Genomic DNA, 27,500 nt, shown 5'->3' with positions numbered 1-27,500 from the left:
TTACTTAAACCACCCAGCCATAGACTCAGTACTTATCCCTCTAATGTATGGTATGCCCAGAAAATAATGGAATTTGGTATGCAAGAATTGCCTGGATCAAATAGTTTACAAAGCTGGGGGAGGGGCAAATATCCTGGACTAATGTATCTATACATTGCATTCCACTCTCAATACAACCATATCCCCTAGATTTAGCATTTTTGCTTAGAAATGTTTACATAGATATTTTTATACCCCAAGTAGACTCCAGAGAAATTTTCCTTAGGTATACAGCAAATGTTGGAGGTGAGATGGGAAGAAAGAGGTACTTGGGAACATATTTTCCGGGAGTGCAGTTGTTTGGCAAACTTTAAGTATTCCCCTGCAGGATGCACTGTCAGAGATGGTTGGAGGACAGATTGGTGTGACAAGGGAAATGATTATTCATAGCTATGATACAGAATTGGAATTGCCATGACATGGTAAAGCCTTGCTCTATCTAATTATGGTGGCTTCCAAAAAAAACAGCTACTAGACAAATGGAAATCAAAATCTAAGCCAACTATATTAGAAGTAGTGAATATAATAACAGAGATAGTCAACTGGAATTGAGATCTTTAGAAGAGTAGGAGCAAATTGCAGGGGGAAGAATACATACAGGGGAGGAATGAGATTTAAAATGGCAAGTCTAAAATGAGCTATGTAATGTTTGAATGATTAGGTAGATTATAAGTGATGTATAATTTTTGTAACTGGGAGTGTCAGTATGGTTTGTGATGTAAAATGCTTGCAACTAGGATTGTGTCTGTATGGTTTGTTTTCCTTTATAAAAATGTATGCTTGCTTATGTCACAAGTGATGGTTCAATAAATATGTTTCTTTAAAAAAGGGGCAGGAATTGAATAATTTATGTTGCTTAGGTTATATGATATAGCAATATATGTGAAGTATGTTTGTCAATACAGTTTGATTACTTTTGTATAAATATAAATTTGCCTTTGTCACAAGTGATAATTCAATAAAGGTGTTCAAAAAATACAACCATATCCCCTGTAATCAGTGTTTCCAGAGTTAAGGACTCCAAAAGGGTGAACCTTATACAACTATCGAATGAACCCTCTAAATTTACCCACATCATTACTTTGACTCTGATGCAACAATTTCCCTAAGGAGTTTTATGCCTGCTTAAACTAATGTGCAGCTCTAACAGTCCTAACTTTGAGATACATACAATGAGAAATTTAAAAGTAACCTTCGGCTGATCATTTGTCAGACAAACTACTGAAAGTGGAAAAGACTCATTAAATGTAGAGTAAGGCTCAAACTCATACTGATGATAGTGTAAAATACTGGCAAGAAATGAAGCACTATAAAGATGATTAAAGCAACCACTGAACAGAAATTATATTCTGAAGCAAAGAATAATAAGTCCTCCTTTATATTAGAAAACTAAGGAATAACACTCAGTGCTTCTGTGAACAACTTCTTAATGGGAACCTACAAGTCTGACCCATATGATATTGCAAATATCCTAGCAAACAAGTTGTACACCTAATACAAGTTCTAAACCCAATCCAACATCGCTCATCCCAAAATCCATTGCATCCCCTATCATTATTAAAGGACATTTTCTTAAGTTGTTATCAAAAACACATGGGTGCTTATTAAACAGCATCAGAGGCTCTTGACATACCTACTTAAATTGTTTAATCTAAGTCAAGCCGTAGGTTATGTTCTCAAATCCTGGCACATGCTGTGGTGATGCCCCTGCACAAAGGCACCTGTACCATGGACACTGGAAATAACCAATCAGCCAGCTGTATGAATCTGAGCTGTAAAATTATGGAGTATATCATAAATTATCCCATTAATTATGATAATCTCAATAGGCTTGACGCCCAATGATATGGCTTTGCTGTAGGGAAAGCATGCCTGTTAAATAATAAATAATTTATGCACAGGTTATTGTAAGATGAGATGGACGAATCACTTAAAATCGTAAGTGGAAAATATAGCTGGCTACATCCCAGTCTGTAATTAAGGTATGAGAAAGATATAACTTTCTGTGAAATGAATGAGAGACAAAACAGCAGACTAATATGGTTAAACCTAGTTATATTTTTAATATCTACAACCAACAGACGTGATAATTGGTTTTGTAAATTAGCCTGACAGGTACTGGATTTTAATTTCAGGCAATATACTTGTTTCACATAACTACAACATCTTGTCATATAACAAACAAACTTGTTCAGAATAAAATCAAATTACTACACAACAAGACCAGAACACAAATTACTGGCGGCTATACATCATTTGTTTTATGTTGCAGATGTTAAAAGTTGATACTTATAACACTAGAAATGGAGGAGAAATGCTGTGAATTACAAGTTATCTCAGGCATGACTGGACCCCCTTCACAATTTATAGGTGTCTTTCAGGCCAAGAAAGGTTGTATGGAGAAATAATACATAAATGAAGGAACTTGAACCTTGCATTAGATACTAGACTGCTAAACGCTGGAAGGTAGGTCACCCTAAAGTAAAGGATGCCTTGTCTTGTAAGCTGCATGTAACAATAACCCTGTTATTTAACATGTGCAGATGCAGCTGTAACCTGTATGAATAAGTGCAGGGTAAACACCAGAAACAATCCCAAATCAACAAGCTTTCCAATAAAAGGAAGAGAATTTTGTCCAAAAGTAAGAAGAGAAATTCTCAGAATAATAGAACCCTCATTGATGAAATAAACAAAACAACTCAGGAACTTAAATACTACCAAAGGCATGTTTCTGGCTAAAATAGCTTCCCAAGCCAAAAACAATCACAAGGTCATTTGTAGTTGCTTCCATAATCTCAGAAGCACAATGCAGAAATGCACTGAGCTGATTGTGAGTGATAATTACCTACACTGAGGCTGAAGGCACAGCAAACCTACTGGCCGATATATTGAGTTCTAACTTTGCCTCTCTCTCCACTCCATCTGTCCCTCAAAATATATTTAAAACTGACTCTTCAGCTGTCACACAAGACCAAACCCAAAAAACACACTCAAAATCTAAAAATACTGCATTGATTGGGTCCTGACAGCATACCTGGATGCATCTTAAATAGCATGAAGCATAATTTAACTACACCCCCTAACAATACTTCAAACTTTGCCTCCATACAAGTTTTGTACCAAGTGAATGGAGAACAGCTACAGTCTTTCCCTTGCATAAGCGAGGATCTTTCACAAGCCCAGAAGTCTGACTGGTGGTGTATGCAAAGCCATGGAAAGACTAATCACGGAGTTAATCAATGAAGACATACAGCATCTCTAAACAGTGGAACTGTCTGTTTGGATTTATCAAGGGGAGGTCATACTTAGTCAGCCTGGTGGACATTTTCAAAAAGTCCCTAAAGCAATGGATAATGATACAACTGCTCACACCTCATATCCCTACCTGGCCAAAGCTTTTAACACCATCCCTCAATCAGGTATAGTAAAAAAATCTACATAAACTGGGAATAAACCTCTATGTTGCCAGCTGGATTTCCAACTGGTTCAAAAGATGCAGCAGATCAAATTAGGGGAAGCTACCACAACCTAGAGGCCAGTCACTAATCGAGTCCTCCATGGCCCAGTGTTGAAACCTCTCCTGTTTGCCATCTAGTTCTTTGGTGCATTCATTGAATCCCCAAATGATATGGTCATCCTGCAAGAAGGTTTGTCTTAAAGAAATACGTGGTGCCAAAATAATAGACTGAAACTAAATGCCAAAAATGCATAAATGTATCCTTTAGGAAGTCATGTACCCCAGGGAACTACCATATTAACAATATGCTCCTAAGAGTTGACCCAGTTTATTGGGATTTGGAAACTTTACATTCAAAGGACTTCAAAGAAAGTTAAGGCAAAATTAAACTGAAAAGAGAGCAATACATTAAACCTAAATCAAAAGACTAATATACTTCAGTCTTAAAAAAACAAAACAAAAATCAAACAAATAAAAACGTCATCAATGCTACCTTTTTAACCAAAATGGTGAGTCCCTGGTACTTGAATGGCTTTGAGAATTCTATATATTGTGCACGTTCATTATTAATTGTAAGAGGAGCTACAATCATATCGGCCAGACCACTCAGGAGTTCTCCCATCATTCCATTCCACTCTTTTTTGTTGCTGTTGTTTACCTAATGAAAGAGCAACACATTATTAGGAATAAATCACCACAAAATGGAAATGCAATAGAGAAAGAAGAATATTTACTTTGGTGAAATATATTCTTTTATTGAAAAACTCAAGTTGCTGCTGTGATTTATTACTCGACTGAAAATATTACTCTTGTGTACAATTTAGTCTAATTTTCATTGCAAGTATTTGTGTACAATTTGCTTCTGGGAAAACCAGTTCACACTGAAACACGAACAAATAAAACCAAACAGCAATACACTTTTTTCATGTACACTTGCTGCATTATATAGTTCTTAGATGCTTCTTTGCACACGCCACCTGTACTGTGAGAACAGATGGATATGATGAAAATGTGGTATTATACTTGCATTTCAGTGAAGGAGAATATGTGCTAACACAACATTAATGTTTTCTAGAGTATCATGTGCATATTTTCACTTACTGAGATAATAATTACTAATTCTTTTTCCTGACTTGACTTCCTCTTCTACATTGCGACTTGCATTTCCCTTACCTGTTCCATGTACTACAGTGGTTTGGAATCCTAAACTCTCTTAAATCATCAGTTTACATTTCTCCAAATATCTGTATTTTATTGCATTTTATTTAATCTTAGCAGCCACTAATAAAGGGAGATGCTGCTTCATTATTTATTTTTTCTTTAGTCATCAGAACATAAAGCAGACTTGGCCCAGCAGCACAGTGGATAGCACTGTCGCCTAACAGCAAGAAGTTCCCTGGTTCGATTCTCTGCTGGGGTTTCTTCTGTGCAGAGTCTACATGTTCTCCCTATGTTCACATGGGTTGCCTCTTAAGTGCTAGGTGTACTGGACACACTAAATTGGCCATAGGGGTATGTGTGTGCATGCGAATGTGTAGTGTGGAAGAACTGTGGCAGGGCTAGTCACCCAGCAGTGTAAAGCCCGGCTGTAGATTTGTCACTGAAGTGACACCCTGACCCCTTGTGCAAGAATGGGGAAAAAAGATTTGTTGATTGATGGATAAGAACATAAAGCTAAGTGGGCATTCTTTTTCCATGCCCATCTCCAATTAGCACCACCGTTTCTATAGACTTCAGTTATCTTAGGACCTGCCATGCCAAATGCATACATTCATCCTATACTAAGGGACAGGAAATAGTTGTTGGATTCCTGAGCACAGTCATGCTGTGGTCACTATATTGCACCACTTAGTAACTGCCCCATATACAGTACGCAATTAATGTCATTTCATATACTTGAACAATTTCACATGCATTAGTCAGCTATGAACCACTGCCAGCACTGGTCACTTTATATATAGGAAAAAGAAACACATTGCTGCATGGACCCAAGCAGTGCATGAACTAATCTACCAGAAAACAAAACTACAGCACCCAAGTTGCTTTTTGTTGTTTATTCCAATATTAGTCAAAACAAGGCCTAAAACATAACAATAAGCAGTGGGCTGTGGTTGCTCCATTTGTCTGGCCTCTATAGTGAAAAATCTCCATTGAAGGAGATTGCAAGAGTGGTGATATCACTGTCTGCTGCTTATTTTTGTGTTTTAGGACTTATGAATATAGTATTGGAATAAATCATAGGAACAACTTTGACACTGGAGTTTTGTTTTTTGGGGGAGATGTATATGTTTTACATGCATGTATACATATATACATGAAGCATGCCTCTCAGCTGTACAGATTTTCACACTGTCCAGATTTTTGCCTCATATTTTTGGTTTGTTCCCCAGAAAAATTGCTTTTTTTTTGACAAGTATTAAAGTCACTAAATGACATGTATTTGAGTTTCAGACTTCATATCATTCAGAAAATGCATGCTACCACAAGCTCTGTTATTCTAGCAACTTTCTAAGTTTATAAGAGCAATATTTAAAATGTGCCCCTATTTTGGTGCCTTTGTTCCCCCATTTTGTCAGGCTTTATCCAGATTTCTCTTGCTAAGAGGTTGAGAAGTATGATATGAAACAGTGCTTCCTCTTTAATTGGGGGGATTTCAACCAAGCCGAACCATTGTCTCATGGCAAAAGAAGAAAAGATTTATGTTCACTTAGTCTTGCTCCTACCTGGCCAGCACTTGTGATGGCAGACATAACTGGACTGTCACGGTGGCAGAGAGGTATTTACTTTGCCCTAGCTGACTAGCCAGCATATCCGTGATATGGGACATGATGTGATTTATAATTCACATCAAGTATGTTACCAGATTCACTTCAAATGTAGTATTTCTTAAAAGTCTTGTTTCCCAGGGCTTCTGACTACTACTTGTTGTTTGCTGGTACGTTCTCTGAAGATCTTCCACACAAGGATGTGCTTCATGTTGTGGATGAAGGTTTGCAGCAGTGCATTAGGAGAAACATTACATTCTGTGTTGGTATATAATCATTCATCCATGTCCTATTACATTCATCAGTGCTGGAACATAAACTTCACCAGTCATTGCGATTAAATGAGTCAGCAATTCTGCAAATCACTATGCATTGCAAAAAGGAATAAAATAGCTATGTTTTGCAATGAGTCAAACCCTAAAACAAAGCATTCACTGCAACAACACATTTGCAATTATCAACCACATAGCTCTACATTTGGTTTATATTTGGATTCCACAAGGGTACTTTGTTTTTTTGTTTGTTTTGGGATTATTTCTTGTAGGCACAGTTGTCTCTGTGCATCTATTAATGTAACTGTACAGGGTTTCAGTCTACAATTCTGCATAAGCAGCTGTGTTGTCCAGGTTTGGATGGTCTTGAAATTTTGTCAGGTAATCACTTAATAATAGGTAGCTTGCCTTTCAGTATTTCCTCTTACAGGGTTTGCTCACATCACAGCACTGATTATTTTGAAGGAGATAGCCTTATGGTCTGACCTTACTATAGAGAACACTACATGTGGAGGGGGTTGGCATTCTCCCATATTTGTGAGTATCAAATCTAGTATGTTTGCACCACTAATGGGAGTAGGGGCTAACTAGTCCAAGGTGTTTGTGTTTACAAAGTCCAGGAATCCCTGGGGACATGTGGGATTCCCAAAATGTAGCACTGGGTTGACAGACAAGCGTCTCCAGTAGGTCTAAATATGACTTATGGGCGTTGTTGGTTATAGATGGTGATCAGTAACTTGCAAAGGTATTATATGGGACTCTAGCTATGTAAATATATCTTACTAAGAATTTGTAGACAAATGCAATGGGGCGAGTTACAGGAAATATGCTAGTGCTACAGGGTTAAAAAAAGAACAAGATAAAGTAAACTAAATATTCTCACAACACTACATAACTCTGCAAGTGAAGTTAGAACATTGCCTGAGAGTGCATACATGTTAAGATAATCAAAGAATGCTGCCTTCCAGCATGTAAATGTTCTTCTTTACTCTCTGTTATTCATACTTCAATTATAAAGGGAGAAAACTTAATGGGAATGCAAAGTTAGATTTCTAAAGATCTTAATTGATCAAAAGTTTAGTAAGTACTTATAAACCTATAAATAACTCATAATATGGGTGGATTGTTTATGAAAATAAGAAAGCAACTCTTTACATGCTGATGTTTTGATACTGACCAAGAAAATGTGCAATAAAGTAGAACTAAGAGAGGAATGGATGGTTTATCTAACAGGTACTCAAATGTTTCTGTAAAAATGGGAACTGTGAAACAGTGAATTAAGTGTGAAAGTAGTAAGTCAAGCGACACCACAAATCAAAAAGAAAAATAACCATACCTGATGATGTAACTTGAAATACAAAAATCGGTCTGAAACTCAAAATGACATTGTTTACAAACTGAAAAGGAAAATTTGTGGTTGGCACTACAAAAGATTAACTGTTCCCCTGCTTGAGCTAAAATGAAATATTAGAACATGCAAGCAGAGAATGATTTACTAAAAGTAGAACTTGCAAGAAGCTAGAAACAGATGTATACTCAACAATGCAGATCAGTCTGTGCAACAAAAGACATTGACAAACATAAATGAAAGAAAACAGTCGACACTTGTTTGTCAAAGAACTGGAACATAAATTAAAGAAAAAAAAAGAATGGTTTATAAATATTCTAGAAGAAGAGAGATTGTTAAATGGAAAAATGGATAACCAGTAAGGAAAGGAAAGAGTAGACGAAAACTCAATATCTGAGCTAGCGATTGAGGAAAAGATTCTTGAGTAATGCAATAGTTTTAAACAGCCAAACATATGACCACTATGTGGGAAAATCTGGAAACTAGAAAAATAGTCCACAGGTCTGGTGAGCAGAACTGAAAAGACAGACTGATATGATTAACCAGAAATAGAATGAAGAATGAACTGGCATGAGTAAATCCAACAGATCATAAAAAATGGCTGTGTCGTATACACATGTAATGAGAGCAAGGTTACCATGAATAGTGGTGTTGATGCAACTCGTTTGGATTTAACAGAAAAGCAGAAGTGGTATACTGAAATATGTGAGAAATATAGAATAATTAAACTGAATCAATCAGTTTAAAGTAACATTTGCAAAACTTGAACCAGCACAGGAGGAAACTGTAAAACAACAAACCGATTAAAGGTCAGCAAAAGGAATTAATTTAGGTTGAGTTTATTCCAGTACCCAAAGGAAAGCAAAATGCATTAAAGCAAATAACCAAAATAATGAGCCTAGGAGAACAGTTTATACCAATGAAAGACATATATACTGTTAGGCAGTCATAATGCTACATACTGCCAAATATTGCAATAGCTGGAAGAATAGTCCTCTTTCTAGGAATCTTTAGGCCAGCTGAGGTTGGATCTGACTGGTCAATGATGCACATCCTCCAGATAGATGTTGTGTGGGGGTTCTTTTGGTATAAAGCTTCCTACTGAAAGATTGAAACAAACCTCTTAAACCCACACCTTAGTGACCCCAAGGTGTTTGACAGTCTTTTAGTTTGCATCAACATATCAGTATCAAGAAGAGGGTCTTACTTTGGTGTAATGGATCGTTGCTGTAGTGGGTGTGACTGTTTTAGCCCTACAATTTTAAAATGTCAAACTGCTGACTGTTTTGCTTGTGTATGGCTCCCACATGATGTAGTACTTAAGCTGTAATTTTAAACATCTTATTAACCAAGTGTGTAGTTTGCCAATTTAAAAACTAAAATCTCAGAAATGATGCTTGTAAATATTAACATGGCAGTTTTTGATTTATATTTGACCATAAAACTATGCTGATACAGTGTTAAACTAATATATTTAAAAAGCTGTGAAAACTTAATGACACAGGTTTGATAAGGGTGGTGAAATGTAAATAGCAGTTATTTCTCTCTTGTTTTTCCCTTTGGTATATAAACATGGTAGTAGCAAATGCAGATCTATTTCACTTGGTCAGTGAACAACATTGTTGAAACCCACATGACCAAAACTACATGATCGACAATGCAGTTAGTCAACCATTTAAAATGAGATTGTGGTACAGTGGGAAATGAGTAAATCACCTTTTTCCTCACTGCAGTGTGATCTTGGAGTTGGTATATATAATTAGCAAGGGGTTTGGGGGGGGGGGTGCAAGGGGACTTCGCCATGCAAAAACATTGTTTTTGTGTTTCATTTGATTGAACTGGAGTATCGATCATGTGGTCTTGACCATGTGGATTTTTACAGTGTCATTTGTCGAACAATTGCCATACATATGCAAATGCTGAACACTTAAGAACTATATGAATTTTCATTGACTAAAAATTTAAGTCAAGGAACTGATAATATATCAGACACAAACAATTTATAATTCACAAATCTATAATTCTTAAGTCTTCAAACCATGTTAATTCCCAAATAATGTGCCACTCAAGAGTAAGCTGCCCACACACTCAACTTGGACAATTTCCAATTCAGCCTTTACTAAGATTTCCAATTCACCTATGGCTTATTTTTGATGTGGGGTGAAACTGGACTGCCTGGTAAAAAATCCCACCTGGACACAGGTACAACATGCAGATTCTATAAAGTAGACGGCTCAGTCAGCAACTGAACTGGAGAAGGAAGCACCATGAGGCATCACATTAATCTTCGCGTTACTGTGCTATTCAGTGCTGAATTTAGATCTATTCTCATAGTCACAGTGTACTCTGTCCACAGAATGGTCTACATACACTTCCTCTTGACGATGCCCAGCATTAAAGAATGTGTTAGCTTTCAATGACAATTCTTTCCTCTTAGAAATTAATTTTGATTTGTTGTGCTGCGGTAGCGTTATCGCCTCATAGCAAGACGTTGTCCCGTTGGATTCTCAGCTAGAGCGTCTTCTGTGTGGAGGCATACGTGAATGGGGCGTGCCTTCGTTGAAGGTTGTGCATCAGGGCTGGTAACCCGGTATGTAAAAATCCACTACCAATCATTAGCGGACGAGAGTTCTGCTGTGCCGACTCCTAACCGGGAAAAGCCGAAAGACACAAACAAACAAATTAAATCTACTAGGTAGGATTATGTCCTGTGTTATTCTTTATCCTTCATTACTTTCATTGTGATAAACATTATAATGTCGATATATAATTCTTTGTTTCGCATTTGTACAGGAATAATTAAAGTGATTTACCATGAACTAAGTATTATACCCCTCTTTCAAAATTATTAATGCTGGATTTATTGGTTCTAATTTACTGTATGTTATATTTTCCATTCATGCTGGTGGTTTGTATTTCACTCTTACAGCAACCTTATGAATGACCAGTGCCAACTACAGAGTTTACTAGGCAAAAGAAGAGGAATGGAAATAGCTTGTTAGGCCTTTCACATGTGCATTCACACACATGGACAATTACAAATTGCCAATCTACCTACCAAATGTCTTTAGAATATAGAAGAAAAGTGGAGTACCCAGAAAAAAACATGCACAGTCAGAAGACATGTAAAATCCTTACAGAAGGCACCCCAGCCTAGAAATGAACCAGAGAACCTCTTGCTGTGAGGAAACAATGTCACTCACTGTACCGCTCATCATATATTGACCTTTTGTTACCATATAATGCACCTCATCTTTTGTTCTGTTTGGGTTCTGCCATTTTTGACAAGGTACTCTTATTTTCCTGTATAGCAGCTCTTCTATATAACTCCAAACATTTCCTTCTAAAGATGTCTTCAACCTTTTTGTCACTCTTATAATATATGTCATTGAAATATCTCCTCTAAAAACCTAATTTATTCTCTAGATTTACTTGAATTTTCATATTTTTTTCCTGGTATTTTGATCTTTGTTGCTTGCAAATCACCCCCCTCTCTCAATCAACTGACCTATTCATTCCCTTCCAAAAACAGTAGGTGAAGGTCAGCCAGGAAGGACCATTTTTAAGGTACCCATCAAAGTTGGTTTGATTTTTGTGCTTTGGTTCAGTAACACCAATATGTATGCCCCATACTGCTCCCAGGGTTCAATATTCAGTGCCCATGCTGGCCGAACCATGTCTGTTGCTTCTGAGAGTCGTGTAACCCCTCAAGGCCCTGCCCTAACCTTGAAACCAGCACTCTCACATTATCTCTCATCTCCATTAAGGATTCTGTCAGGGGAACAAGTGCCCAGATGTGTGTCCCTAGGAGGTGAGCTGTAAAAGATAGATGACTTATTTCACTCATGCCATCTCCAACAGGCATATGAGCCATTATTAAACTTCAGGTCCTTTGGTCATTGTCAGGGCTTTATCCCTCTATACCATCAGATGTGGAAAGTTCTTATGTTTAATGTGCTTAAACAGAGTTTATTTTTCTTAGTAAGGTTTCAAAAATTAGTTTAGTTCAGTCTTGGATGTTCCATATTTGCCTGCTGAAGTTTTCTCAGTGTTTCATTAATGCTGCTATGTTCAAACTACTGCTATTAATGATGCCATTTGTGACACTGCTGTGTGATTTTGGAATAAGAAAATATAAGCAAAGGGTGAGGGAGTAGTGGGGTTTGCTTCCCCTGGGAAAATAAACTTATTTATTCACTTTTTTAGGATATTATATTTATTTTAATTCAAATAAATTTTAACATTGTACACGCAATTATATTTCAGGTGTTAGAAAAAAATTGTGTTTTTTTTTTTAAAGAATTTTGAGGGGTGTTTTTGAAAGAATTTTGGGCTTATTTATTTACCTTCTATTTATCGGGTAAGTGGGTTGGCCAAAGGCTCTTTCTGACCCCCCTACATTATTGCATGCCATGTCATAAAGTAATACTGTTGAACAGAAAAATTAAATGCAATTATAGTGATTAAGATCACACTTCTGCTAAACATACCGGTTATTAGAACTGACAATATTAATCACAAAAATTCACATTCAAAGTTAAATTACATCATTTGTGTGATTCACTAAGCTATCTTCAGTTTGACAACAGATCTGAATGGTTTCTGACCGAATAGCAACTATTTTTGTTGAGAAATACCTCCCATTTCTACCTCTTGTAGTTCATTAGCACAGTGAGTAACATTGTTGCCTCACAGCAAGATGTTCTGTGATTCAGTTCTTGGCTGGGTTGCTTTCTGTGAGGATTTTACATGTTCTCCCTGTTAGTGTGGGGTTGTCTCTGGTTACTCCCTCTTCCTCCTACATTCCAAAGAAATTTGATAGGTAGATTGGCTCACCAAAATGATGGCTGGCAACCAAATAGGGAAAAGTAGCTGGCGGAATCATGAAACAAGGTATGGAATTCTCACTGGTGCAAGCACAGTCATCTTTAACTAAATTATTGCTGAAACTATAAATAGATATAAAGTGGCTATGATCAGCAAGTGAAGAAACCAAGTGAGAGTCTGCGACCATCCATACCCGATTGTTAATACAATACTACTACCAACTGTTAAATCGGAGAGACATAGTAAAAACACATCATCAACAAACTGAGGAACTTAAAATATGGAATAGCAAGCTGGAGCTACAGATAGATGCTTGGAGAACTGATCCGGTAGAAATATCTTTAGGATAATCTGTCTCAGCAATGGAACAGAAGGGGTGATCTTGTGGCATTTATACATTGGAACTGGTCATGTTACTAAAAACATGCCATATCGGACATTGAAAAAGAGCTCAGCATATTTATGCAAGGTCCACATCTAATGTGCCCAGACATTTTTTATATTCTGGGGATTGTGTGTGCGCATGTATGTATGTGTAGACACACAGCGAGAGGGACAAATAGGGGAAGTAGTAGTCTTGTTTGGTAAAGATTATAGTGCAGCACATCTCATTAAAAGGAAGACATTCATCTCTGCACTGAGAAAACTCAAAAAACTTGGCTTCCAGGTTCAGTTGTGATTTCCTGGTTTCTGTAGCCCATAAAAGCACTCAAACTATTGGGTTTGACTCCCCATCAGTGGCTGACTTCTATCTTTCCAGAAACAGACCTATGCCTTCTCTAAACTTTCTCATTCATCAAAACACAGGAGGGATGCAAATAGAAAGTTAATTTCATCACTGAAGGTAGCCTGGAAGATGCCACACAAGATGTCTTCCTCTGGTTTGTACCCACCCCCCAACCCTTGGTAGCAGAGGCAGGAAGACAATCATTAGGATCGTCTAACTGTTAGCAATGACCCCTAATAGACAACAACAATAATTTCCTCCCACTCAAAGATCTGTCTGAAGAAGACATGCAAGAACTGGATTTTTGGGGACTGGACCCCCCTGCCTCCTGAATTAGACATCTTGAAAAAGGAATGAGAGTGAGCCACCCTTGTGCAAGTAGTAGCCACAATGACAGCTGGTATATTTCCTACATGAAATATACAATGTGTAAATAAACATATAACCGGCTTTACTTTATCAGTGAAACTCCTGGCTTAGAACAGCAAATGGTTACCATCCAACATCCCGCCATCCTGGAGTTGCTCCCTACTAGTGGGGAGATAGTGGACTGCTGTTTTAGTAAGGGTTATGAATGATGATCTAGTTAACACTAAATAAACACCAAGGCCAAACTACCACACCCTCCCGATCAATTAACAATAAGATAGATCAAATCTCCTCACAATTCAACTCCTCCTTTATTCAAACAATACAGTCCCTAACCAGCAGTAATACTACTTCACCCCTCACAATACCCCAGCACCTGCCCTTACCAATCAAAGCAATTTGACTATCACTGTATCCACTTCCACCCTAAAAGAACCAGCCTCTTTAGCCCCAATCATCTCTCACCTGATTACTTACAACTGGCTGCTGATGCTATAGCTCCTCCAGTCTCTATTCTAGATCCATATCAGAAAAATGCATTCCATCCATTTGGAAATTGTCTTGCATCATACCACTAGACAAAGGTGGCCCTTCTACTGAATTTAACAACTACAGGGCTATCACGATCCTGCCACTATTGCCAAAAATTCTAGAGAAATGAATCCATTTTCAACTGATGCATCACCGTATAACAAATATACAAACTTAGCACTACATAATATCCAGCATTCTTCCCTCTCATAGTTAATTAGCTACCTCTCACAAAGAGAGCAAGCTGTCAAATGGCAACCAACAATCTCATCCTTTCTGCAGTACCTGCTGGCATCCCACAGGTTCCGATACATGGACCTCTTCACTTTAACACGTTCATTAATAAGCTTCATACCATCAGCAGCCCAGCCAATACAGTACAATATACTGACAACTCAACTTTGATATTTGCAGGTCCTTCCATATCCAGACTCCAAGAGAGCATTCAGACTTCTTTCTTCACAACTGAAGCCTGGGTAAACAATCACAACCAACTACTTATTTCTAATGAAACAAAATTGATGCTTTTTACCTCAAACCCTATTTCAATTACAGACAACCCTTTAATGTAACATGAGCCAGCAACACCAAAACTGAAATAGTAATTTCAAACCAAGCATCTAGGAGTAATGACAGATGACACAAACTCAGGTTTGACCATCATAACCCCCAATGTATTAAAAAACACACCAGACATTAAGTTGTCTTTATAAGGCTAAGGCATACCTTACCAAAAGAGTCAGCTTTAACTTCAGCTTACTACTTCTGTTCCTTCAGTTTGCTTTCCCATCCTCACAAACCTAAATGCCACACCAAAAAAGCTGTAATGTTATTGCAACAAGATAGTAAAGTTTCCTACCAGTCAGTCATAATGGGCACACCATTGATATGCCCTAAAACCACTCAACTGGCAAGAACTACCAAACTACTTAAAATTTAAGCAGTCATACCTCTCAACTGTACAGATTTTCACAGAATGTCCAGATTTTTGCACCATATTTATGTTTTTTTCCTCACATTTTTTGGCAAATTATTGACATCTGAAGTCAGAAAATGACAGACATTTGAGTTTCAGACTTCATACCTTTAAGTAAATTCATATTAATGCAAAACCTGTTATTTTGTCAACTTTCTAAGTTTGTAAGAGCAATATTTTAAAACGTGTCCCTATTTTTGGGCCTTTTCCCCCCTGTTATTTATGGCTTTGTCCAGATTTCTTGCTCTAATAGGTTGAGAGGCATGTATGCAGCTAATCAAGGCATTTATACATATCCATCCATCCACGCCTTTTCCCATGGAGTAGTGACAATCATTTAGAAGAAATTTATCCATCACCTAGAAAACTGACCATCACTACAGGATACCCTACACCCATGCTCGTAAACCAGACGTGTGTTCTATTTCTGCTACAGAGCACACAACTCTGCATTTGATTCCATGTACTCGCACGTCAAACACCATACCTAATAAGGTAAAGTTAGCAGTTAAACTTCAAAGTACAGGTCAAGCAATATCTGAACTGTGTCTGGTTATGTTCTTTTCCATTACCAAGATGAAAATATCACCACCCCTAAATTATTCAGGCCCTCATCCTTTCTCATACGATTCCTCCAAATCTTGCTATCTCAATAACCTTTGTCTCTTGCAAGTCATTACCATTCCAAGACCTCTCTCTTTAACATCTCTTTATAATATATCTTCCTATTTAAAATAAAACTTCTCCCTGCATTGCGCTCTCATACTTAATCTTTGTCTCATATTAACAGAACTGACATACTCGTCTCCTGTCTGTCCTTTACATTTCAGTTCGTCTACCTCTCACCTCCAACTGTATTGACACTATGAATTGATGCTTTTACCCCACCAAAGTGTATTGCTAGAACTTAATTCCACACTGTAAAGGCATGAGAAATGTGGGTAGATTGTACTTTTATGTGCCTAGCACAAAATTATATTTTAATTCCTTCTGAAAATTATAAAAATGATACGTTGCATAAGAAATGTTGAGAGTCCATTGTCTACTATAATGTACACTGCAATTTTCTGTGATAAATTTATTGATTTGTATTATGTCCTTCAATACATAATGTAATGTTAATTCCATATGAATCTGTATATGAAATGTAATTTTAAAATGTACCTAAATGTGTGATTGTGTTGGAGATGTTCTCACCGGGCCTCTGCTGAAAATGAGCCCTGCCAAGTTGAACTTTCCTGGTCACTGAAGACAAGTAAATATTATTCTGTACTTTGAAAAGCCTTTGTTAAAAGAAGTATTGAGTTATATACTGCTAATCACCCAAATTGTACAATATATTTTTTATGTTAACATGCAGTGGAATAATGTGTGCAATATTACACATTTTCACCCCACCATGTGTCCTCAATGCAAATGAACAAGCTAAGGGCTATGGCAACAGAGGAGTATTTTAAATGCCAGTACCTTTCTCCTTCTACCTTAAACCCCCCACCTCCCGGTGAGTGCGTGTGTGAATGCATTCCCTGCGTGCTTTAACATTCTGGTTATGTTTACTGGTTTGGTGACCCAGAAAGTTTGAGGGTAATTGCTCCAGAGTTTTGAGAAGTCCTTTCTTGGAGGGTAATTATTCTTGGAGAGGAACCATGCTTTGAGGTTTTATATAGGTACTCAAAAGGTGGGGAATCTGAGAGGATGTTATGCCAGTTAGTTTTGTGGAATCCTCTCTAATGGAGATACTACTGGCATGTATCTGTCCCACAGATGAGGTGTGAGTACATAATGCAAGTTAGCTTCTTGCCTCTTAGTTTCTCTAAAAGGAATATACAGTAACTAATCATGACAGGCAACAGTTTTTTTTAATTTATTCTAGCAGTTGATTCTTTGTAGTGTAATCAGTACACTGTTTCTAGTGCAATTCTGACATTGTTCGGCCAATGGAATGCTCTCATGTGGAATGTGCGGGGATTAAATTCATATGTGACATTGCAGTGTGTATTACAAAAGTTATATCAGTGGAAAATACATTTCCTATTTGCAGGAGATTACATTTAAAAATAATTAGACACCCTTATTACTACAAAGATGGAAAGTATTATGTGTAGCTTCATGCTACAACAATACTTCCAAAGGAGTTATTTTGTTAGTAAGGGGCTGCCTTGGATGACTGCTGCTATCATCCAGTGTTTATGCAGGAGGAAGATAGATGCTTACCAAGATGATGACAGAACACGGATACCTGATTCTTGCAGGCTTATATGAGCTCAGTAATGAAGGGCTTTAGTCCCCTTTATCACCTTCCATGATGATTAAGGTTACCTTCTGCCAACTGGTTAGACTTTAGTGTTGTGCTAGACCAGGATATGAATAGGGTTCAAGTTGGTAGACTTGGAATGAAAAAGAACATTGCCATTAAAGGGGAATGGCTCCAAGAGATCCATTTAGAAGGTTTCTGAATAGCATTAAATCAGATGAAATGGGACTACACTTCTTTTGCAACACAGATGGGGGCAGCTAGCAGAACTGACTTCACTTTAACTAGTTAACACTGTCTGGAGTGGGTGGAAAAAAGTGGAACTTACCCTGGACTAGGTGTTAGATGATTATTGTGGTATAGTGAGATGGAAAAATGGGTTACTGCCCTGAACTCTGTAAATGCCCCAAATGGAACCAGGAATACTTAAGGAGAAGGTGGGTTAAGTTAAAACATGGACCGCAGAGTTCTTCTCTGTATCAGGGTTTTATTTCGCCAGGCAGACATTGAAGTTTAACATCTTAGACTATATGAGACATTTGCAGTATTCTGAACAAGACAAACTGGCAATCAAATGAAATGCAGCAGAATCCCAGCTCTCCCTGCAAACTATGCAGCTGGTGGGGAGAAGAGTGTGAGAGAGGGAACCTAAGGCATCCATTGAAGTCCTGAAGACAGAGAGATTGATTAGAGCAGCTCATTACAGCCTGCAATAACAGAAATGGGAAAGGATTAGAATGCTTTACTTGGCTTGGCACACCAAATAAATAAGCTATTGGTGGAATACCTTAAAGGTACATAAAATTGCTCGTGCCATCATGACACTAAAAGAAAGCTGAGCATAGTTTTGCATTCAGCTTTGGGAATTAATAAATGCCTGTCCAAGACTTTTACGGTTTTATATAAATGCCCTCTTAAATTTCAAAGGGACTTGTGGGAGAACTTTTCCCAGAAGATTGTACAGCCCAGCACTGAGGTAGAACATTTGACTTGCTTGAATAGACTGTTATTAATTTCAGAAACTGCCATCAAAATCTTGAATGAGGACACAACACTGCTCTTGTTACCATTATATAATGGTATGAGGATGGTGAACTACCAAAGATGTCTTGTATGGCTAATATTTTAATGTTACCTAAAACAGGAAACGATGTGCTGCACCATTAAATGTATAGGTCTGTATCAATGATGCCTGTGAAAATCAAAGTACTGGCCAAGATTCAAGTCTCCAGACTGGAAACATGCATACATGCATAAGCTCACAGCAGGAACTGTCGTTAGCAGGCAGGGTAAACCTGCCCTCATAAAACTCTTAAAATACTTAAGGTGTAAGCCAAATATGTGACATTCCCAAAGCAACTCTTCATAGATTATAATTAAATATTTGATTTGCTGAATTTGGACTTTCCTTGGGAAGCACTACAAAATCATGGGCTACTGGGAGGTTTCATCCAGTGGTATAAATGACTAAACAAACATCTACTGGTCAGTGTTATTACTAATCAGTATGGATGGGATACCTTTAAATTATTTACAAAAACATTACAAGGGTCCCTGCTATCCCCATTATTTGTGTTAACGGTAAAAACAATTCTATATCTGAAGCAGAATTGCTCCCACTAGGGTATCCCCATTACCTGAAAGTGCACACTGGTGGATGCTTGTGATTAATTTCCATCTTCTTCTTGGAGAAATATTACAAAAATTTTATATTTTTGGTAAAATCTCTAGCTTGGTGGGAAATTTGAAAAAAAAAATGTTTTTTTCTCCATTAAGCTCCCGTTGCATACTACTAAAACGTTCACTTCCGTTCACTTCAGCAGTAAGGATGGTATGCTTACCAAAATGTATTTTCTAAGCAAGATGTATTCCTATTATAGGTACATGGTATATCACCGTTTACTATCAAAATGTCGCTGTACAAATAAATTCCCATTTTGAATATTGAAGGGAACAGAGAAAGTTAAATTGTACTTCCGCTCACAATGTCAAATCAGATGAACGAATTCAGCAGATTTGACATAGTTGCCGAACAGACCATGTGATGTTTATATAGGAGCTCAGGTAGGTGAAACTGCTACACCTCACATCACGTTTTTGCAGGGGGGCAAGCCCCCCCCTGCACCCCCCATAGGGGGCTGTGCTCCCACCCCCCTGCTTACTTCTTCTTCTTCTTTCGGCTTTTTCCCAGTTAGGAGTCGCCACAGCGGATCACCTTGTCCGCACATTGAATGGCAGTGGAGTTTTACAGTGTCGAGTTGCCAGCCCGGCGCCCAACCTTCCACAGAAGGCACACTCACACGCACACCTTGGGCCAATTTAGAGTGTCCAATCCACCTGCAGCATGTCTTTGGGATGTGGGAGGAAACCGGAGCACCCGGAGGAAACCCACGCGACCACAGGGAGGACATGCAGACTCCGCACAGAAGGCACCCCAGCCGAGAATTGAACCGGAGAACCTCTTGCTGTGAGGCGGCAATGCTAACCACTGCACCACTGTGGCCGCCCATACCCCCCTGCTTACTATATATTCCAATTCCACGATCGCACTACAATGAGGAAAGGGATGAATGTCCCAGGTTGCACTGTACCGTGATCTCTGTGCAGTATGTCGAATTCCTATCAGCAAATTCACAGTAGCATTCACTGATATGAACTTTCAAACAAGGAATGTTCAGCAACACAGACAGTCGAGCATCCGTCTTTAAACTGTCCATCTACAAACCTCTCCACTCGACTTTTTGATAGTAAACCGTGTATCACAGCTAAATTACAGACAGTTCTTGCCAGCTTTATATTGGACAACACACATCCTAGACTGGGTAGGAAAAAATAATGGTCACCAAAAATGAGGGCTAGGCTTACCAGACTTGAACAGGTATGCTCCAACAGCTAACTTAACCTAACTTATATTCACCAGGACCCATCCCAAACCTATATGGGACATAGTTGAACTTTGCTTCATCTTCTTCCATTGCTATTCCCCAGTAAAAGACCAAAGAAAGGTATGGGACCCTGAAGGATGACTAGATTAGTATGTCAGGGTTACTCAGGGAAAGATGGATCTCTTTTCTTATACTTAATTATCTGGGAATATTGTACATTTAACTTGGACCTTAAGTACTGGGTGCTCTATTGTGAAATTATGTGGGAATCTAAATTATCTTATTCATTGGGAAATGAGTACAAGGGGCTGGAAACCAAAATGTTGGCCCATCATCTCTCCTTAATATATCAGCGTCTGGATAAGTATAGCCCTGTGGTGTCTGAACAGGAAAATAATGGTCAGATCTACTGAACATCACAATACAACAGAACAGGTGGCTCCAAAAAAAAATACCATGTCCAGACACTGCTCTAGCCCTGAACAGATTGTTTATACATTTAAAAAACTGCACTTCTGACATTGTACTCCATTGCAGATATAGGAAAGGGCTATAGAGACAGGAAATGTTGGAGATGTGCTGCACCTGATGTTGGTTATCTTCATTTCATATGGAAATACCCGTACAGCTACAGAATAAAGTCAAAGGCCCATTAGGCTGCCATTTTTGTATTGCATAAAGACATCCCCTCACAACAGAATATTTTGGGTGATAGAACTGCATCCCCAGTCATGGATAGTCTGGAAATTAGTTGGTTAACTCTGTTGGAGCTGACTGGCTCTGGATTATTGTTTAATGATTAAAAAACTGTGCTTACTGATATCACATTGGAATTAAACTGCTATGCCAACAAGTTAAGTCTGGTCATGAAAGGGTCTAAAGACTTTAAGGACTTTTATGACTTCTGGGCGATTTTTCTGTTTGCCTGGGATGTTTTAACATAGAAAGTTATGGACTGAAATTGTTATTGAATGTGTTACTTATTGCATGTTCTGTTTTATTTCTATTCTGGTAGGGGTATGTAAAACTACCTTTTACAGAATGGAGAACAGTCTTGGATAAATAGTGAGACATGTTTGCAAAAAAAAAAAAAAAGAAAAAATAGGTTAATGGAGTAGAAAATTAATTTACAATCCCCTGGTTGCTCAGGGCATCAGGAAATAGAGTAGTGCTTTGTTAAATTATTTTTCCCCTTCAATCCCCCACGTGTGTGTGTCACTGTAAGCTATTTACAACTATCTCAATATGAAGAAAGTTTTTAGGAATTGTAAATTAGCTGGGGAAAAATGACATATTTCCTGCTGAAACTGCAAATAGTATGGGGGGATATACTTCATCAGTACAGCTTGAATACCCCCCCCCCCCGAAAAATCTACTAGTCATCTAGAGTCTGAGTTCTGTTGGAAGAAGCTTCTTGTTATATGGAACAATCCAATGGAAGCTCTTTTCATCTGTGACTTGTCTGAATAGTAGGGGAGTTAAGATTCAGAGAGGATCTGATTTGAAGTTTGCTTTCTAAGATGGAGAGAGATCAGTTTATGGTCTTAAAAGAAAGGGAGAAAAAGCAGATGGGAGATACAGAAGTGACATGTAGCAAGTTAACTTTTTGTAATGGTTGTGAGTGATGCTCTAGCTGTGTTGCAAGGTTAATTAGTCTGCATATGCTGTTTGAATCCTGCTTGTATTACAGGTGGATTGTAGGGTTATAATTGTAATGACATATTCAAATTTAAGGATGAATACATTCTGGCCTCTTTAGTGGGGTGGTTTGATTTGGACTAGGAAGCTTTTATGATACAGGAACTACATTTGAAGTTAACCTAATGGAAGCAAAATATTAATATTTTCAAGTAGGAGATGGTAAGAATTTCCTTCAGCCTCACATTTTAGGGAACTACATTTTTTCATTACAACTTTATCTTTTTCTATTCACCATGAGCTTTTTTCCAGGTTATGAATAGTTGGCTTTTTATCATTGGTTGTTCCCCCTTGCCTCCCCTATTCCTTACTTTGATTGTTATTAACTACTCCTTCCCTTCGTAGCACTTATAAGGTAATAACTATATTCACCATTTGTTTATTATTTTTGCCGTATAACACGGAATTTCGTGTATTTATTCTCTCCAAAAGAGCTCTGGAAATTTGTAATGTAACTTCCAATGATTGCATCCTGATATTTTTGACAGAATCAAGTTATGTTCTTTGATTTCAAACAGATGTTCATATCCATTGAACTGTAAGGATTACTGAAGTGTAAATGGTAAACTGTTCAGCATAAACTTTTTACAGTGATAGTATCCCTTGTGGTTTAGGGCTTAAACTGTATTTTATGTCACAGTAATATTTTGTAAAGCACTTATAAATATCACAATAGACACTCAAGTTATACAGATACTATCAACAGGTTTTTGTTAATCCAGATGGCAGCTTTCATATAAGACTATGTAATTCTGTCAGATGTTGTTGAAATTTGAAATTTGACAATAATATAAATAAACATATAAACAACTAATGTCTATCTGGCTGCACTAGACAGAAGCCAAGTATTAGTGTAGTTGTATTGTGCATCATGTAGTCTTTAAGTTGAAATCTTTCATTAACTTTTATATACAGCATAGTGTTAGAATTATTAATGTAACTATGAATAGGTAATATTAGACACCTATCAGTGTTAGCCGAAAGTAACTAGAGAAACTCTTGGAGGCATCACTAGGCTTTAATGAGTTAAACTTTCAGTTGTAATAACCATGTAAAATGTTAGTCTTCCTTCTTATCTTGTTTGTGATTGTTTGGGTGATCAGAATTTGTACTTTAAAGTTAAAGTTCATAAGTAGGGACTCTTAACCCATTTGCATTGTTGTTACATACATTGATGGTGTTATATTCCCTTCTCTCAGTGTCCAATTTAATGTTAGTTAAAATACATCTTTATGGCATCCTTCACAAGATTTTTAAATATGGCATACTAAGGTTTATCTATCTACCTTCTTCCCTACCTACATTTCTATCTATATATTTCTTAATCAGAATAGAGTGTTGATCCAGCTGGACCATTTTTTTCTAACTCCGCCCATGAGCACTCTGGTTTAGAGTCTTGTTCAGAGTCACACAGCAGGCAAATGGAGGCTGAGGTATGCAAACTCTGGACTGAGGTGAAGCTCAGCAATGGTTCATTTCCTTAATCTTCTGCACTAACTGCCACACCTGGTCACAACCCAGTAGTGTATCATTGTCATTTTGCATATCTCTGGATCTTCAACAATTATCCATTATCCTTCCTCTTGTTATTCTGCTATCCTACACAGAAAAAAAAGCAGATTATGACTTGTGGAGATCTGAGGTCATATAAATGTCAGGTAAAGGGAAAGCTACTAGGAATTCCATTTGACTTTGGCTTATTTTGATGACAAACTATGTAACAGACTGTCAGAGAGGGAGTAGAAAGATGGAGACAGATCAGAGAACTGGAGGAATTGCTTACTGTAGATCAACATGAACTGCATTAGAGATAAGCAGCCTGAAAGAGTGTTTGGTGGTCACAATGGGAGGTTGTACCAGAACCAAGAAGGGTATGTAAATGTTTTAAAAGTAAGATCCGGTATGCAAGAAAATATGCTTTCTGAGTAAAACAAGATGATATACGGTCTGTGTAGGAATTTGGCAGTAGTAAAGTCAAAGATCTGCAATGTAGAAAATAGGCTAAACTGAAGAGTGACGCGATGACACAGATAAACCATTCAGTAAAAACTGCAAGAAAGACCCAGCAAAACAAAATTGTTCACTGTTTGTTTAATAACTTAAACCTCCAGGAGTAGAGGCCTATTAAAATTATGCAAATGACCCCTTAAGGACAAATCAGTGTTTCAGCTACATGGCTTCTGAATACCCATGATTTTTTTACTTGTTACTTTTTAAGTTTTTATGGGTACATTCAGGCCAGTAATGACAAACCTCACTACTTGCATCTGTAATTACAGAAGGGGAATGGGATAGGGCAAAAGATTTGGATATGTCAATAAACAGAGCCCTAAATAATGACCATAATGTGTATTCTATGTGCAAAAAATATTTTGCAGTAATTTATATACTGCTGAGGGATACTGAGTACTGTTCACAGTAATCATTATTCATTAAGGATAATGTAGCCTTCTACTTTTATTTAATAAAGCATTTATTTAAAATAAAAAAATAGCTTATTTTTTCTAAATTTCATACAGATTACTTGGGGATGAGGTATATCTAGCAAAATCCTGCATCTGTCAGTATGTATATAACAACAACTCGTTACACCAATCATTTCATAGTCCACTGAGCGTTTGTGCTGTTAATTACATCTGATGTGTTTGGGGAGGAATTTCTTATTTTTAAGCAATGCACAGAAGCTCCACTATTCATAGTGCTGGGGTAACACTGAAGGTTTAGAGGTTCTACAGAAGGTGCAAATGCTCCCCGTGAGGGGTGATAATGAACCAGTATGAGCAAGAGACATTGTTAGCATTACAGTGCATAGTACACACAGGCAGGGACAAAGGGGGCTTAACTTAAGGCACACGAAGGATGCTCATCAATGCCCATTTCCTGAATCCTCCAGCTATACTGCTAATATGAGATAGTGATACACATACAAGCTGTTGTATATCCTGAGGGTAGACAGCATTGCCTTACTCTGCACCCTTATTAGGAAGAGCATACAGGGTACCCAATGGGTTATACCATTACACTGAAGGTACCAAGCAGGGCAGCACTGTGCACTCCTAATAGGAGTGTACAAGATGCCCAACTGGTTATAGAGTTACACTGAGGGTGCATAACAAGGCAGTACTATACAACCTTTGTTGGCATAGTGTCATCATAGTGCAAATGCTATGCAGGGACTTAGACTGTGCACCCTAGAAGGTGTGGATCTCATCTGCTCTCAGGACAGCAGGGTTGGAAATCACAGTTGCATATTGTTTCACATTTGTGATAGTTGCATGCTGGATGCACTGTTGCTGTTACTCCTTGTCCATAGGAATGAGGTGCACAGTTGAGTAACTTACTGAACTGTACTGTGTACATTAGCCATTCCTTCATATTCTCACTCCTCTCCATTTCATCCAGGCTTCATACTCTGTGTTAGGAAAGTAATGGCCATGCCACAGTACAGACTCTTATTGCTCACTAATTTTTTTTCATTACAGCCCACTGGAGTATGGCACAGAAACTGTGGTGGTGATGGACTGTAAAAGAAGTGGTTACTTTATACAAGTGACAAAATGCGAGCCTGATCAACTTGGTGCGAGTCAGAGAATTGCATTTGTGTTTGGGTACGAGTTAGTTTATGCATGTGTATGCGAGAGAAGTGCACTTTCAATTGTTTATGGTTGCACTACAGCAGGACCGGTAGTTTTATACAGATGACATAAAGAAAACCTGATCTACATTGTGGGTTGGAGAGGTGTTTGTGTGATTAAAACTCCACTGTGAACTATGATCTGCTAGTGCATTTCTGTAAAGGATATATAATAATGTTTCTATAGACAGCATTGGCATGCAGTATAAGTATCTTTGATTTGTGTTATGGCTTTGCTCTGTGTGGCTCATTTTCAGATTTATTCCAGAACAGCAATAAAATATGCAAAAGTTGCATTCATAATAGGTAACCTTGATGGCTCAAAATCCTAAAATTCTCTGGGAAACAGTTAATCTTATAGCTGCTAGGCATATTCTACTCTTGTAACCGACAAAACAACACTCCTGCGCGAAAGGCAGTTGCACGGCTCAGAAGTAAATGTGAAGACCCAGTGAAAGAAGAGCCGGCATACTGTGTACAAAAATCCACTTTATTGGAACAAAATCAGACCGGTTTTGGCCGGAAAAATATCACAGCCTTCCTCAGTGCAAAAAATATAAAATAATGCAACTTTAATTGGACATTAAATACACTTATCTCGAGGCTGATTGGTCCATCCTAGAATTGTTCATTCAAACCAGGAGGGAACAACCCACCAAGTTTCACAATCCACTTTTTTTCTTTGTTGTTTAAAATAGAGTGCCACCCAATTTTATTGGATTTATTGCCCTTTACAATGTCAATAACCATAAATGAAAACCTGGCAGTAGAATGTGTCAGATGATGTTTGTAAAGTGCATTGGAAGCCTTTTTGTTTTTGATGGTTGTTAAATCCAAACAATTTTCCAGCCGCAACAGTTCGGTAGTTTATGATACACATTTTTTTTGCTAATTGTAGTACTGATTGGCTAGTATATCAAGCTACATGTACCTGTGGTTCTTTCTACATTGATCAGACTTCCCGTCCATTTAGAATCAGAATTTCAGAACATATTAGTAACATCAAAAACAAAAAGGCTTCCAATGCACTTTACAAACATCATCTGACACATTCTACTGCCAGGTTTTCATTTATGGTTATTGACATTGTAAAGGGCAATAAATCCAATAAAATTGGGTGGCACTCTATTTTAAACAACAAAGTAAAAAAGTGGATTGTGAAACTGGGTGGGTTGTTCCCTCCTGGTTTGAATGAACAATTCTAGGATGGACCAATCAGCCTCGAGATAAGTGTATTTAATGTCCAATTAAAGTTGCACTATTTTATATTTTTTGCACTGAGGGAAGGCTGTGATATTTTTCTGTCCGAAACCGGCCTGATTTTGTTCCACTAAAATGGATTTTTGTACACAGTATGCTGGCTCTTCTTTCACTGGGTCTTCATATTCTACTCTTGATCAAGACAAATGGAGATGTGTAGTTAAGGCTAAAAAAATGTCAATTTCTTTAAGCTTACTATCTCCCAGGTCAAAATCCAGAGGTCACTGTACAAGTGTGAACCACTGGTAGACATGCCTCAATTAATTTTAGGACAACATCTTGATTTTTCTATCAACACAATAATGCTCACTTGACCATAAACTTATAAAAATAGAAGCCCTGTTATTAGGGAAGTCTATTATCTGAAATTTTAATCTCTTAATACAGGAGTAGTCCCTCCAAAATTCAACCACAGTGTTCTGCTTCTTCCTAAATTTCCCAAAATATACAACCCTAAA

General features: G+C 37.7%; 1 protein-coding gene across 1 annotated transcript in view; it reads right to left on the bottom strand.

The window, feature by feature from the left end:
• Positions 1–3,931: 3,931 nt before the first annotated feature.
• The window catches only part of LOC122790836 (glutamate receptor ionotropic, NMDA 1-like), a 1,095,578-nt gene continuing 1,072,009 nt past the window's right edge, over positions 3,932–27,500 (bottom strand). Inside the window, exon 11 of the mRNA XM_044058475.1 lies at positions 3,932–4,154. Coding sequence (XP_043914410.1) covers positions 3,960–4,154 — 195 coding nt within the window. The 3' untranslated portion in view covers positions 3,932–3,959. The remainder of the gene's footprint in view (positions 4,155–27,500) is intronic.

Source organism: Protopterus annectens, chromosome 16.part0 (genome assembly GCF_019279795.1).
Source record: "Protopterus annectens isolate FY-2018-M chromosome 16.part0, PAN1.0, whole genome shotgun sequence".
NCBI classification, from domain to species: Eukaryota; Metazoa; Chordata; order Ceratodontiformes; family Protopteridae; genus Protopterus; species Protopterus annectens.
The sequence above is the reverse complement of the archived record's forward strand: the minus strand, read 5'-3'. Positions and strand labels throughout refer to the sequence as shown.